This window comes from Carassius auratus, unplaced genomic scaffold, assembly GCF_003368295.1.
Source record: "Carassius auratus strain Wakin unplaced genomic scaffold, ASM336829v1 scaf_tig00216128, whole genome shotgun sequence".
Classification (NCBI taxonomy): domain Eukaryota; kingdom Metazoa; phylum Chordata; class Actinopteri; order Cypriniformes; family Cyprinidae; genus Carassius; species Carassius auratus.
The window spans coordinates 213,631-229,159 of NW_020528425.1; the positions used below are offsets into that span (position 1 = coordinate 213,631).

General features: G+C 42.1%; 1 protein-coding gene across 2 annotated transcripts in view; it reads left to right on the forward strand.

The window, feature by feature from the left end:
- Positions 1–15,529, forward strand: part of LOC113097171 (SRC kinase signaling inhibitor 1-like) — an 86,913-nt gene that overhangs the window by 37,502 nt on the left and 33,882 nt on the right. For both annotated transcript variants that reach the window (XM_026262378.1, XM_026262379.1), the window contains 3 exons: positions 1,605–1,897; positions 4,803–5,614; positions 7,050–7,142. In XM_026262378.1, the coding sequence (XP_026118163.1) occupies positions 1,605–1,897; positions 4,803–5,614; positions 7,050–7,142 (1,198 nt within the window). The remainder of the gene's footprint in view (positions 1–1,604; positions 1,898–4,802; positions 5,615–7,049; positions 7,143–15,529) is intronic.

The window sequence follows — 15,529 nt, forward strand, 5'->3', positions numbered from 1 at the left end:
AAGATTTAGAAATCAATGCTGTTATCGTACACTTTCTATTCATCAGAGAATTCTAAATAAGTGTATCACAGTTTTCCCAAAAATATGAAACAATTTCAGGGTGCAATTCAAAATCAAAATGCTTTGTTAAAATGTTAACATAATCTCAAAGGTTATACAGAACGTTACTTGAATGTTTGATGGACAGTTAAGTATTAATTATGATTAATATCCTTGTAAATAACTCAGAGTACAAGAACAGTTCAAATTGCAATTCGATTAACCTCAGGATATATATCTGTGCTATTTTGAATCGTGATGTGACATGGTGCTACATTACTTCTTTAAATGTCACATTGTATTTACAGTTGAGTGAGATGACGCAATAATTCAACAATCAATTCTGTTGGTTTCTCATTTGCGGGGACGGAAAATCCGATTCATTCTGTTGAATCACTTTGTTTGCATGTTTGGGTGGTATAAATGAATCGGTGGGAAAAAAAAAACATGTGCCTCACTGTTCTGCTTTGCTTTTGGCAGAAGATGACATTTCGCTGTCCTGCAATTAGATACTGTGAAATGTTTTCTACTTGTTGATAGTTAATAACAGTGCTTTAATTACAGCAGTACAATGCATTCAGATGAACTGACCTTCAGCAGTTTGGTTTTTAGCTTTGGTTTCCATGGTGCGAAGTCTCTGTTAGATGTAGCCGAGTGTGTCTGTGTGTTAGCAGCAAGCGCACAATATTTGCTGAAAGTGATTCGGTTAGAGCACTTCCCCTCAGAGAGATTGTTGTCCCATCAGCAGGAAGCTTAGGATCGCCTGCTGCCCCGTTAGGTGAAGTGCACCGAGATAAACTGACAAAAACGAATGACAAAAAGTGTGCAGGAGGAGTTCAGCAGCCCTGAATGAGCGACTTGCTGTCGCTGACATCAATCCTAAAATCTGTCTGTCACTCTCTCCCTCTCTCAACACTTCAAAAATATGTATGATTACATTTATGATTTATGCAGTTGAATTGCATATAAAATTGACATACACTTGGATTACACTGTTTTAACATAAACAGACTAATGTGTACATCTAATACATCTAATGTGATGCTTTTTACGCTTTATATTTGTCAGTACATAAATAAAACTAGATTACTGCACAGTTTATTCTCAGCAATTTCCATCTGTTTGATTTTATTTAAATAGTCTTTACTTCTAAATGCATACATTCAGATCACTTAGAAGCATAAACCTGTTCATTGTGAAAAACATTTGAATTCATTCAGTTAGAAAAGTATGAATATGGCATAAGATGTGGAACAAGCCAAATTCAGTTAGTTAAAATGTATTAGTCTGAAAGTAACTGGATTTATGTGTTTTTAAAACACATTCAGTTTATGTTACAGAAGTCTTACCGGTTTCTTACCTCTCTCGTTTATGTATAACTGATAAATACTGTATACATCACATTAAGCTTGTTAGTTTATAATAAAACGGCGTAATCCAAATAGATGGAAATTTTAAATGCCATTTAAATACATAAATTTAGGAGCAGATGCTTGACCATTTTCATCTTGATCATGGTGGTCTTTCTTGACTTTCTTCTTACTTCTCTCCTTGTCTCTCCTCAGGTGTCCTTTTCCTTCAGTTTGGAGATGAGACCAGACGTGTTCACATCACTCACGAGCTCAACAGTTTGGAGACCTTGCACGCACTTATTGTGCACATGTTCCCTCAGAAGCTGACTGCGGGAATGCTGAAGTCCCCAAACACAGCCATCTTGATCAAAGACGAAGCAAGGAACGTCTTCTACGAGCTGGAGGACGTGAGGGACATACAGGACCGCAGTATCATCAAAATCTATCGCAAAGAGCCCATCTATGCCTCCTATCCTGCTGCACATCTGGCCAACGGAGACCTCAGGGTGAGATATTCCTCCTGCTTTTGATGATTCAGTTGTTTGCCATCTTACATTGTCTCAGCATGGGCTTATGGGTAAAAAGGCGCCAAGCATGATCCATATTTAAAGAATGTTTTCTCACCCGAGTCAAAATAAGAAATCACAAGGTTAAAGATGTAGATCGCAGTATGTGGCGAGATGAAAGGCAAACCTAACCTTCAAATCGACGTCACAGTGCTTTTTGTGTGTTAAATATTTTAAAGGGAAGTACCCGTTGTTTGATCCTTTGAGCGACGTCTTTCAGACTTGGATGTTCTTGAACTCGGAGGTTTTTGAATTATGCACAGTTTTTGGCATATCACTTGGGAGTTCGTTTCACTTTGTGAGCTCGCTGTGCTACCACAGGAGTTTGATGTGGGTTGACTTTGAAAAGCGATCATGTTGCGTCACTTTGTTGATCAAATGCTCATTTTTATTTCTCTGGTGTGAGACGTCTTTACCATCTCATATCCACTGCTATTAGACACAAGGCTGTTAATGTATGCAAATATTTCTGTTGATTGTTTGTGTGGGGTGTACTGTATGTCTGTACACTGATGACTGAGTGTGTGTGCGTGTCTTGTCAAAGTTGGGAATGCAGAATGGGTTTTCACTAATTTAGACTTAAATCAGTGTAATTAATTATTAACTGCTAAACAATTTGTATGTTAATATACACGACAGATTTTTGTTGTAGCAAAATGTGCTATTGTTTTTGTTTAGATTATTTAGTATATACTGTATTTAAGACCAATAATTGTTAGTCACTTAATTGAATGGTTTTCAAACTTTATTATGCCAAGGATTGCAAAATATGATGAGTCCCTTCTGCAAGAATGTGCAATAAAAAACAAAGGAATATATATATATATATATATATATGTATATATGGTATTACTGGTGTGGTGTGGTGTGGTACTACTAAGACAACATGTTTATAAAATTAAATTATTTTTTCTTTTTTAATTTTAATTTTTGAAAATTAAATATTCATATTATCTGCAGAATATTTACTTTAAATTGCGAGATTTTTTTTTTTTTTACCCGCTATTGATGTAAAATATATAACATTTAAACTGTCCATAGGATTTAATAATTGTGATTCAGTTCATGATTTCTGGTTAGATAGAACAAACTGTAATAATATTATATTTAATGTGTTAAAAATCAAATAAAACGTGTAATTAATTATGTGCATTTTGCTAGTCCTAAAATACGGCTAATTTTATTTTAGTTTTATTGCTGCTTTCAAATTTTAAACAAAATAAGAGTTTCGAAAGTGGTAGCCTGCAGTGACAAGCTCTTTGCACCTTTTGACCACTTTGAATTTGTTCAAATTGCCACTCGAGTTGAAACTCTACAGCCCTTCACTGTTTGTGTGTTTGAGTGAATATTTAAAGCCCATTTCTCTATCATCAACAGAACTCTAGACAGAACATGTCAACTGCTCCCTGGAGTGTGTACTTACAGTTACGTCAGTGTGTCCATTGTACGCAGGCTAATAAGCTATATCCCTGTAATGCTTCAGTAAGTTTGACCACTCTCAGAGGTGGGGAACAGAGATAAAGAGGGGAAAAAGAAAAACAAAAAATAAAGAAAAGATGGATGAGTGCCTTCAAATAAAACAAAACAAGCTGTGGAATAAATGCAAGTAAAGTGACAAGCAGATGTACATTTTTAGAATGATATGCAGGATGTAGAAAAGGAGAGGTGAGAATGAAGAGAATGAAAGATACTGAGAAGCAACAAGGCAGAAAAAAATCTATTCTATTAGATGAGTATGGGTTTCCTGGTGTTTGTGAATGGAGAGTTTAAAAGCTCTTCCTTCTGCTCATTGTAGCTTAGTAAAGTATATGCGCTCGCTCAGAAGCGCTGGTGAAATCTGAATACAGTGTCATGTAATCCAATGTTATGCCAGAAGCTTTTGCTAGGCTGGGTGAAAGGACTGTACAGGGTGAATGGAGCTCCCCGGAGTTGAATTACAGACCCATGAAAAGAAAGAGTGAGAGAAGGAGAGAATAAGGGGAATAAGTCTAGAACTCTGCTCTTGGTTTTTGTCCTAAACATCAGAGGACTGCTCTTGCTTTGAGATGTTTGATTTGTCAGCAACTCATTTTCACCTTCGATTGATTTTTTGCAAAAGTCCACTTTAACTCTCTGAACTATGAATGAACTGTTCTGTTGAACTGGTGGCTTTTCCAAAAAAAATATATATTTTTTTTACATTAGGTTTCTGTAGGATTTTAAACATTATATGAGACAACTAAAAAAAATATTGTACTATCTGAATGTAATTGATATTCTGCATTTATAAATAATAGAAAACTAACTATTTTAGAAAAAATGTGTATATATATAAACTTTTTCTTAAATAACCTTTGTTTAGCCTAGTGAACCAAACTGAGAGACCATTTTGAAGGCTCAGGAAACCTTTGCAGGTGTTTTGAGTTGATTGGCTGAATTTATTTAATGAATTACTGAAATAAATGAACTTTTCCACAACATTCAAATTTATTGAGATGCACCTGTAAGTGTTGTGATTATCAGATGTATTTAATTTATCAAATGTATAAAATTTGTATTTGCATGTATTATTATATTATATTATTATGGTGTATGTATAATATATTTAAAAAGCATTATGAGTAACATAAGTTTATAATTATTTCTGAAATAATATATTCAAGTTTGCACCTTTGATCTATGTAATGCACTTTAAATGTTTTGACCATAGATGGGTAATCACCATTAATCATTTCTATAGTCATGCATTAAAATTTTATTCTTCTACGACTTGGACTTGGATTATATAAATAAATTATAAATTAGAGTGATTCATAAAATGCTGCGATTCATAAAATGCTCATTTCTTTTCTCTGTTTTATTTTAGAGAGAGATGGTATACTCATCCCGAGACTCGTCACCTAACCATCGCATCAACACTCTCCCTTCCTCCACTGCCTCACCCTCCTCCAGCTCTCCTTCTCGATCTCGTCTCTCTTACAGTGGAGGTCGGACCCCCTCTTTCACTGGTCCGGGTCACCCTCACCCACAGGGTCCCCAGCATCCGTCCCACTCCCACCACCCTTCGCCCTCTCATGGACAGGCTCAAGGCTTAAACCCCTCCTCCTCTTCCATCCTGGAGCGGCGTGATGTCAAACCCGACGAGGAGATGTCTGGTAAAGGCATGGTCCTCCTAAAGAATGAAGGTCTTTATGCCGATCCGTACAGCTTGATGCATGAGGGTAGGCTTAGTATGGCTTCTACTCAGTCCCTGGCCACCATCGCAGACCCCTATGGCTTCCCGGTGTCAGGAGGTCTGTACCGTCGAGGTTCAGTGCGGTCTCTCAGTACATACTCAGCTGCAGCGCTGCAAAGCGACCTGGAGGACAGCCTGTATAAGCCTGGAGGTTCTCTATACTCCGACACCTACAGCAGCTCCACGCTCGGCATGGGCTTTCGTCTGCCGCCCTCCTCCCCGCAGAAGATTCCCGACATGCAGCTGAGGGACCGGGATTCATTCACTGGGTCTTCCAGTCGAGGGTCGCCTGTGAGAACCACCTTCCGCAAAGACTCCGCTTCCTCCTCAGTGTTTGTGGAGAGTCCAAAGTCCAGACCCAGCTCCAGTTCTGAACCCCTAGGAGATGGGAGTAAGGGACCTGGATTTGGGTCATCATTATCTGGGGGAGAGACGGACACACGGTAAGCACTAGCAAAACTACGTGGACATACATGTGAGGCTATTTATTTACTTTTTCACCGACAAACACACATTTTCATGAAAAGAACTGAACATCAGTCTGGACACTTCATAACATAAATTAATAAACAGCATTTAATATTATGCAAATGCTAGAAAGAAATCCGTATTAGTTTACACATTAATTACTACCCCTCATGCAGTTCCAACCAAAATCAAGATATTTTTGATGAAATCCGAGAACTTTATGAACCTACATAAACAGCAATGCAGCTGATGCGTTCAAAGGTCCAGAAAGATAGTAAGGACATAATTAAAATAGTCCATGTGACGTCAGTGGTTCAACCAAAGGTTGCTACAGATGTCGAAAAACTATCTAATCTAACATGATCAGAATTATTTTATGACGGTTGAAAGTTTCGGAGACAGTGTGTAAACCTAAAATGACACAATTTTTTTTTTTTTTTTTTTTTTTCATATTTATTAATTTTTTTGGACAAGAATTTCAGTCTCGGTGTGCAAAGACCTTTAATTTCATGAAGCTATAAGAATATTTTTTGTGCACAAAAATATATATATATAAAAAAAGACTTTATTCAACAATTTCTTCTCTATGTACAGTGTACTTTATATTTAAACAACTTTTTTGAAAGTAATTATTAGGAGCATATGTTATTGTTGTTTACTTCATGGTTACACCAAATGTAAAAGTCTTTAAACTAAAACCTTAGATTTTTTCCCCAAATCTATTAAATATATAAAACATCAATATATAGAGTACATTTATAAGAACTTGACAAAGTTGGCACATGATTTAAACAAGCTTTTTAATATCTTAAATATCTTGCTTTATCTTGTTTATGTCTTTATGTGATTTATTTTTGGCAGTGTCTTTTCATTGGGATTTTCAGGGATGCTGTGGTACATTTTTTTTTTTTTTTTAATACTGGATTCTTCTTAATCAGTTTTCTTGCAAACAGATTGATCTGACAGCTAAACAATTTTTGCTCTGTGCTAAGCTACACCTAGTCACTAGAAAATGAAACCTGTGCCCGAACACTGGCACTTCATTATTGAGAGATCTTGAGTGATGCCTCTAGGCCAGGGGTGTCACATCCAGCTCTTGGAGGGGCCACTGTCCTGCAGAGTTTAACCCAGTTAAACAAACCTGGACCGAAGTAATCAAGGTTTTCAGGATTGGGACAAGTTGGAGCTAAAGTCTGCAGGATGTTGGCTCTCCAGGACCTGGATTGAACACCCCTGCCCTAGACAATTTACTGTTTGGAGAAATGTTGCTGTCTTTGAGCAGATATGACTGCTAGTAATGGAACATATACTACTGTAACAGTGTTTAAGAGAAAATTTAAGCAAAAATCGCTGGGAGATGTATGTTAAAAAGTACACACTTCAAAAGATTTTCTGTCTCTGTCTCGTTAGCAGGGATCGTATGGAGGCAATGGAGAAGCAGATAGCCAGTCTGACTGGACTGGTTCAGAGCGTCCTAACCCGAGCCCCAGACAGTGACAGCACGTAAGACATGACTACATCCACAGAGCCATCTATATCCATTTACATGGAGCCAGTGCCAATCAGATGCTCACTCACATTGACAACCAACCTATAAAAGCCATCTCACTCATACAGGCTTCTGATATGTCAGTCACAATAAGCATTTGACATGTAAAGACCATTGTACATGGTACACAGTAACTGTGTGAGTTAACAGTTCAACGTATTTTATGGAGAAATACCTTAATAGGAGAAATAAATGGCATTTTGTTCATTTTTTGTTTAGTTTGATAAGTTTTCACATGCAACATTAAATGTAATTATCTATGAAGATTCGGGAGGAGCGCGTCAGATACTTAGCCTAATCATCACAGGTGGACCACAATCAAGTAATCAATCCCACAGTATAAATATCGCTGACTTACCTCTATCCATTGACGGTTTATCAGCATGCTGGTTCGCCTCGTCAGTCACCTTATCACAGACCCAATTTTCGTACCAACGAAGAGTGCTACACAGGGGATTTATAAGACCTGCTGCTTTTGCCGGACCCGAGATCATTTCTACCCAGCCAAACACGGCCGTTGAGCAGCATTAAGCGTCATCGCGACAGCTGCTATCCTCGCCAAGCCACACATCGTGGCCAATAGACCGTGCAACTCCGAGCTTGCCTGCTCGATACACGATCGCGCCGCCCGAGACCGAGCTCTCGTCGAGCGCTGGATTGCAGCAGAAAGAATCCAACCACGGTTCAGCCTTTCACCACGGCGTTCCGGCCGAGTGGCAGTTTGAGGCCGCTTCCTCTAGCGGCGCGCAGACTAATACATTTCCAGGCGAAGACGCTAAAAAACAGGTTCTTCTTTTTCTTCATTGGATTTTTACGGCAGTTTGCATTCAAAGTGTTGCATCTAAAAGCAGTTTTGCGGCTAAAGTTTTGTTCCGTCTTCTTCTAGTAGTGTTTTACGGAGGTTTTGGCAAACCAACGTAAAGGTGCATTACCGCCACCCGCTGATCCGGGGTGTGGATTCCGCATAGATTTGGACTACAGATACACCGTTCCGTCGGATGATGATGCCACTTTTTAACCACGAAGCCAAAGGCATTAGGTTAGATTATTGTAATGCCTCGTTCTCAGGCCTTCCAGCTAAATCGTTGAGCAAGCTTCAGTATACAAATTCTGCCGCACGCTTGTACTTCTCCTCGCGAACACATTACACCGGTTCTTTCACAATTACACGGGCTTCCCATAAACATGAGAATTGATTTTAAAATTCTTATCTTAACATACTAGGCACTTCATGGGACTGCACCTGAGTATTTTTGTGAACTCATCAGTCCTGATATTCCATCACGCTCTCTTCGCTCTACTAACTCTTCACTTCACCAGCCATAATGTGAGCTAAAGACCATGGGGGAAAGAGCCTTTTCATATAAAGCCCCTACGCTATGGTATGTACTTCTTCTGCATGCACCTATGTTGGGCGATTTTTGTTGATTAAGTCACATTTATTCAAGACCGTCTGTCTTTAATGAATTATTGTATTGCTTTTGGCGTTTGTTCCTACAAATAAAATGCATTATTATTATTATTATTATTATTGTTACATTCGCCTTACCGCGCACGTTTAAACCTCGCCGAAATGATACAGACATAAGTTCAAAAAAAAAAAAAAAAAAAAAAAAAAAGTCTCTGGATAAAAGCGCCTGCTAAAGGCTTAATTTAATTTAAAAATTTTCATTTGCATGCAAGTCTTCTGGTAGGACCAAATCATTTAGGGACCTATTTTACCATTCACTGGCGTGATCACTCAAAATTAATCTAAAACGCATCTGCCCTCGTGTTTTGATGCAGGATAGCAAGCATGAGTAAAATTACCATCGCCTTTTAAGGACCGTAATACGGAAAACCGGAAAGTAAGTCTCTTTAGAAACCACTTGGAAGCAAATAGCACATAACTGCCGTTAACCCATTTGCTGCAAGCATCGCCAACGGCCCCAGTCTATGTTTCATTTTCACAGCACGTTAAACATCACTCTCTTACTTGATCTGGATAAGCCGCGCATCAATTGAAGTCCAAAGACTTTGGCTTTTATATCTGACCAATATTTCGATAAAACATAATTCCAGTGATTAATTTTCCATCATGTCAGGAAAACTATTCCTATTCCTGAACGGTAAACGTCAAAGTGTTAGCTCGTGGACAAATGTTGATCATGGATCTAGTCAGAAAGAATCATGAACAGAAACATCTTTATTTTGGGTATATAATTTCTGCCTCCATGCCAAAAATGGGGGGTATCTTGTAAGGGGTTAACGTTACTGCTATAATCATGTCTTTCGGTACAACGCCTTACAAGACTAAACATGCTCAATCGTTTCCAAAAGCCTCTGTTTCCACAGTCCATAATACAACGTGAAAACAGCGTTCCAAACGTATCCGCTCGGGAGTCCGTCTAAAGAGCCCGGAGGCCAAATGAGAGGAAAGATGCTTTTCCAACAGGAACATAATAAGGTGGACAAGGCCTGAGGAATCGTCAAATCAGGCAACAAATTGCTAAACTGGTAACACAGTAGGCTACCCATCCATTTTTAGCTTGCCCCATCAAATATTACTAACACTTTTTACTCTTCCCACAGCCAACATCTACAGCAGCCGAAGCAAGTAGCCTTTCATGTACCTCCTCACTGCCGCAGCAGTGTCTGCTCCCGCAGGGGCCTTTCCTGTACCTCCCCACCGCCGCTGCAGTGTCTGCTCCTGCAGGAGCCTTTCTTGTACCTCCCCACCGCCGCTGGAGTGTCTGCTCCCGCAGGAGCCTTTCCTGTATCTCCCCACCGCCGCTGCAGTGTCTGCTCCCGTAGGAGCCTTTCCCATATCTCCCCACTGCCGCTGCAGTGTCTGCTCCCGCAGGAGCCTTTTCCGTATCTCCCCACTGCCGCAGCAGTGTCTGCTCCCGCAGGAGCCTTTCCCGTATCTCCCCACTGCCGCAGCAGTGTCTGCTCCCGCAGGAGCCTTTCCCGTATCTCCCCACTGCCGCAGCAGTGTCTGCTCCCGCAGGAGCCTTTCCCGTTCTCCCCACTGCCGCAGCAGTGTCTGCTCCCGCAGGAGCCCTTCCTACACCTTCTCCCTGCTGTGCAGTGTCTGCTCCCGCAGGAGCCTTCCTACACCTTCTCCCTGCTGTGCAGTGTCTGCTCCCGCAGGAGCCTTCCTACACCTCCTCACTGCCGCGCAGTGTCTGCTCCCGCAGGAGCCTTTCCTGTACCTCCACACTGCCGTAGCAGTGTCTGCTCCCGCAGGAGCCTTTCCCGTTCTCCCCACTGCTGTTGCAGCGTCTGCTCCCGCAGGAGCCTTTCCTACACTTAAATATATATATATATATATATATATATATAAAAAAAAAAAAAATAAATAAAAAAAAAAAAATAAATAAATAAATAAAATACCACACATCACCTCCGCTTAAAGGCATGCCATGCATCTGAGGTTGCGGTGATAGCATCATGTATCGACAATAGCCAAGACGATATTAGGCCCATTCTCCAACCAACGTTTTTTATAATAATCATTAGGCGGCCTACCTTAATTCGGCCTACCTTAATTAATCAAACCGCTCCGTTATCCCATCTCATCACTGCATTTCCCGCTCGCCCGTGCCCTCAAAGGACGATGTGAGCCCGTAGGTTTAAAAAAAAAAAAAAAAAAATCATTGGACAAGCGAGATGATCGTAGTGCCGACTACATGAACTAGCAGTATTTAAATATAGTATTTATACTTAATACCAGTGTATCAGTACTTCCGAAAGTATATATATTTTTTTTTTTGATTATGGGCAATTCCATAGGCTCTTTTCGTGCACCTGCATGGTCAAAATGGTAAATAGTAAGCTCAGACAGTATAAAGAATCTTTCTCTTACTCCACCCATGCACGATTACATCGTCGATATGTACCATCGATCTCACGTGCTGACAATGACCACATCGCCGATACATGGCACCCATTTGGGGTACACTGGCACAGGAAATCCTAATTTATTTTTGCACGCTTAATTTCGGATACTATGACTGCACCAAGATTTTTTCGGACTCATTATCGGAAGCAGCGCATTGGATGTGCTAAACAATTATCCAAGTAAGCCTCACAGCGTCTACCCTCGTAGACAAATAAATCATCCTTAGTATCGAACTCCCTGCCAGGCGCTGCAAGAGGGCTCCCGGTTGAACCAACCTTTGCCTTCTCCATTCAACTATTATAAATCATCCTTAGTATCAAACTCCCTGCCAGGCGCTGCAAGAGGGCTCCCGGTTGAACCAACCTTTGCCTTCTCCATTCAACTATCAGCAAAGCTTACTCGTTTGACAACGCAAATATTCAAATCCTGCCAGATGCTTTCCCACTTAATCAATCTTGGACTTTCCATCCAACCACCAGCGAAGCTTACCCAATTAAAAAAGCCAAAAAAAAAAAAAAAAAAAAAAAAAAAAAAAAAGCGACATTTACCTATCGAACACCAATGAGTACATTGCAGCCCAAATAAATTTTCCCTTCGATGGCAAGATGTACCCATTCAATACCGCAAGTTACGCTTTCGCCGAACACTAACGGGCTCTTCGCAGATAAAACAATCTCAATTTTCCCTCCGATGGCTGGAGAGACTACCCATCTGGTGTCGCAAATTTTAATAAATATAATAAATGAAAATACAAATAAATATAGAAAATAAATAAATAAATAAATAATAAATAAAAAGACACCGGATGCTGGCCATAGCCTCCCGACCAGATAACCTTACCTTTTTTCAATCCTATGGCCGGCAAGGCTTCTCTCTTCGATGCCAAGAGCTTGAGCTCCCATCGGATGCTGACGAGAGCCTCCCGGCCAGACAACCTCACCTTTTCCATTCTGCGGCCAACAAGGCTTACCCGTTCGTTGCCTGGAGCTCACACTCCCTTCGGACGTAGGTGAAAGCCCCCGGCTACCTGCTTTTCCATTTCTGTCTTTCGTACGGAGAAGTTTACCCGCCCAACGCATGGAGTTAAGGCTCCCATCTAACGTAGGCGAGAGCTTCCCGGCTAGACAACCTTACCTTTTCCGTCCTTTGGCCAGCGAGGCTTAACCGTTCTATCCGGGAGCTAAGCTCCTGTCGGACGAAGGTAAGAGCCTCCCGGCCGGACAACCTTTTCCGTCCTTCAGCCAGAGAGGTTTACCCGTTCGATTCCTGGAGCTAAGCTCCTATCGGACGTCGGTCCGAGCCTCCTGGCTAGACAACCTGACCTTTTCCACCCTTGGCCAGCGAGGCTTACCCGTCCGATGTGAGTGCTCCCATCGGACGCCGGCGACAGCCTCCTGGCCAGCCAACCACGACCCTACTGTGTGTTTCAGGTTACTAACCTACAAGCAAGCTGCTTAAATGCTGCAAGTACCTAACACACAATAAACTCTCCTTCCTTCCTATGGTCACCAAGGCTAAACCGTCTCTTGCCAGGAGTAGCAAACTCCCTTAAACGCCGACGACAGCCTAACGACCACGCAAACTTACCTTTTCCAACCTACGGCCTGCGAGGCTCACCCAGTTTGTCCCCGCCGGACGCTGGCAAGAGCCTCCTGGCCACCTATCGTTACCTTTTCTGTCCGCCATCCGGAGAGGCTTACCCGTTCGATGCGCGTGCTCCCTTCGGACGCCGGCGAGAGCCTCCCGGTTAGACAACCTTACCTTTTCCTTTTCTATGGTCAGCGAGGCTTACCCGTTCGATGTGTGTGCTCCCTTCGGACGCTGGCGAGAGCCTCCTGGTCAGACTTGCTTTACGTTTCCACCCTACGGTCGGCGAGGCTTACCCGTTCGATGTGTGTGCTCCCTTCGAACGTCGGCAACAGTCTCTCGGCCACACAACTTACCTTTCCATTTGACGGTAGGCGAGGCTTAACCGTCCGACGCCACGAGTCTCGTCCTCTCGCCAAATCCTGCAAAAAAAAAAAAAAAAAAAAAAAAAAAAAAAGCTACCCTCAGCTACTCTCACATCTTTTAACCCCGTCTGGCGAGGCTTACCCGTTCGATGTTCTGAGTTTGAGGCCCCATCGGATGCTGCGAGAGTCCTCCCAGTCGGGTTTTCCTTTCCAACCCTCCCCGTCCGCCGAGGCTTACCCGTCTGTCGCGTGCGCTCCCTTCAGACGTCTGGCGAGAGTCTCCCGGACGGGCCTATGCTTGCCAGCCGCAAGTGAATCTCATCCAGCCGATGCCGTGAGTCGGGATCTCCCTTCGGATGTTGCCAGAGTCCTCCTTGTCGGCTGGCCCAAAAGCTTTTTATCTGCCTAACCGAGAGGACCCAGACGTCCGTCATCCTGAGTCTCAATCTCCTGTCGGAGGCTTCATGGGCCCTCTCGGTCAGCGTTAGGCCCTTCACCCACTGAATAGCAGGGGCTATCAGCCAGTAGGGCCCGTACGCCGACACCGTGACCTATTCCGGTCGAGGCAACTCGGGTCCTCCCGGTCGGGCACCACAACCACGCCGCTCCTCCTCATCGGCCGGCAGGGCTCACCGATCCAACGCCAAAAAACTCCAGTTGAGCATCGGCCCGAGCCCTACCGACCGGGCGCCAACAACCACGTAGTTCACTAGCTGCAGCTGGTAGGGCCTACTCTCTCAACGCCCAAGTCGCTCCCTCCGGAGTACGTAGGCCCTTCCAGCCTGCCAACGAGATAACTTCTCAGAAACCAAATCAGCCCCCGCCAGTACTCTGCTTTTTGGGGGGCATTCTTTAAACTGGCGGCTGTCCTCCTGTACATTTGCCTTTTTGGGGGTACTCTAGCTTCAGGCAATTCCCGAGCTCGGAGCCCTTCCCCGGACAGCACGCCAAATACGCATACCATACCTCAGCTAATTATATGTAAGCGTGAACTAGTGAAATGTAATTATCTATGAAGATTCGGGAGGAGCGCGTCAGATACTTAGCCTAATCATCACAGGTGGACCACAATCAAGTAATCAATCCCACAGTATAAATATCGCTGACTTACCTCTATCCATTGACGGTTTATCAGCATCCCTCCTCCACCCCATCTCCTCACTTCAAGTTCACTTTACAATATACGGGGAAGGGGGGGTACTCTAGCTTCAGGCAATTCCCGAGCTCGGAGCCCTTCCCCGGACAGCACGCCAAATACGCATACCATACCTCAGCTAATTATATGTAAGCGTGAACTAGTGAAATACATCATTTACAGTAATCGCATCTATTATGGAAGCAGCCTGTTGTTAGTTAGCATTGAACTAAAGCAGTAGTAAGTGTTGTTGCGCTCTCTCTTGTGTATGGAAAACATCTGTACCTAAGACTGTTGGTGCGTTCAAGTCAAGTCGGATACATTGTAAATTATGAATTAAACGCACATGAACGCCCAACACAAAGTCGTAATTACGAGTGGGAAAGCTTCGAGTTTCCGAGTTGGGGGAGTGTCCATGAGAAACATGACAGAATCGATGGATCGATGGATGCAACGTCTGTTGTTGATGGCAATTTTGTTGTTGAAAATGATAGACAGGATTGCAATATTAAATTTAAATTAAATTAAATTTGTGCATTTAGCAGACGCTTTTATCCAAAGCGACTTACAGTGCATTCAGGCTATCAATTTTTACCTATCATGTGTTCCCAGGGAATCGAACCCCCAACCTTGCGCTAGCTTGCTTGCTAATGCAACGCTCTACCAGTTGAGCTACAGGAACACTATATAATATAACAATGAATACATTTTTATGCGATACAGATTAAAGTGGCTTCATAAATTCTTTGCTCTTCATTTTCTATAAGCAGAGTTCACAAACCCTGTTGTATTTTCTTGTAATTTATTAACTTAACATTCTTTAGCCGACTTAACTGACTTGAATGCACCCGACATCGTAATTACGACTTGTCAACTCGTAAGTACGTACTTCCCAGGAGGACTTGAACGCAGCATGTGTACCATGTGAAATGTCCTTGACACTACAAAATAGTTTAACACAATACATTCAACCATTTCACACATGCTCACTGTTGTTATCGTGGTTTAATTTTGCTATCACCCAGTAATATCCTTTGCTCTCTTGTTTGCTACGTAGCCATTGCCTTTTCTTATGTTTCATAAGCTTGCAAAAATGTCTTCACTTGCTGAGTGTAAAGCGCTTGTATTGAAATCGTGTGTGCTGGTGGTCTTCTTTGTCCTGCGATGGCCATGAGTCTCTTTGTACCCGATGCTTTGATGTTGCTCGACATTTATTATCATTCATATTCGATGTGAAAAATCATTCACATCAACTATTTTATGAAAGGAAATGAATAATAATTAGATTCTGATCTAAAAAAGAGCATTTTGAAGAAAGCATTGAGAAGAGATTATAAGATTATTGTATAAGTAGGGTGTTTAATTCAGATT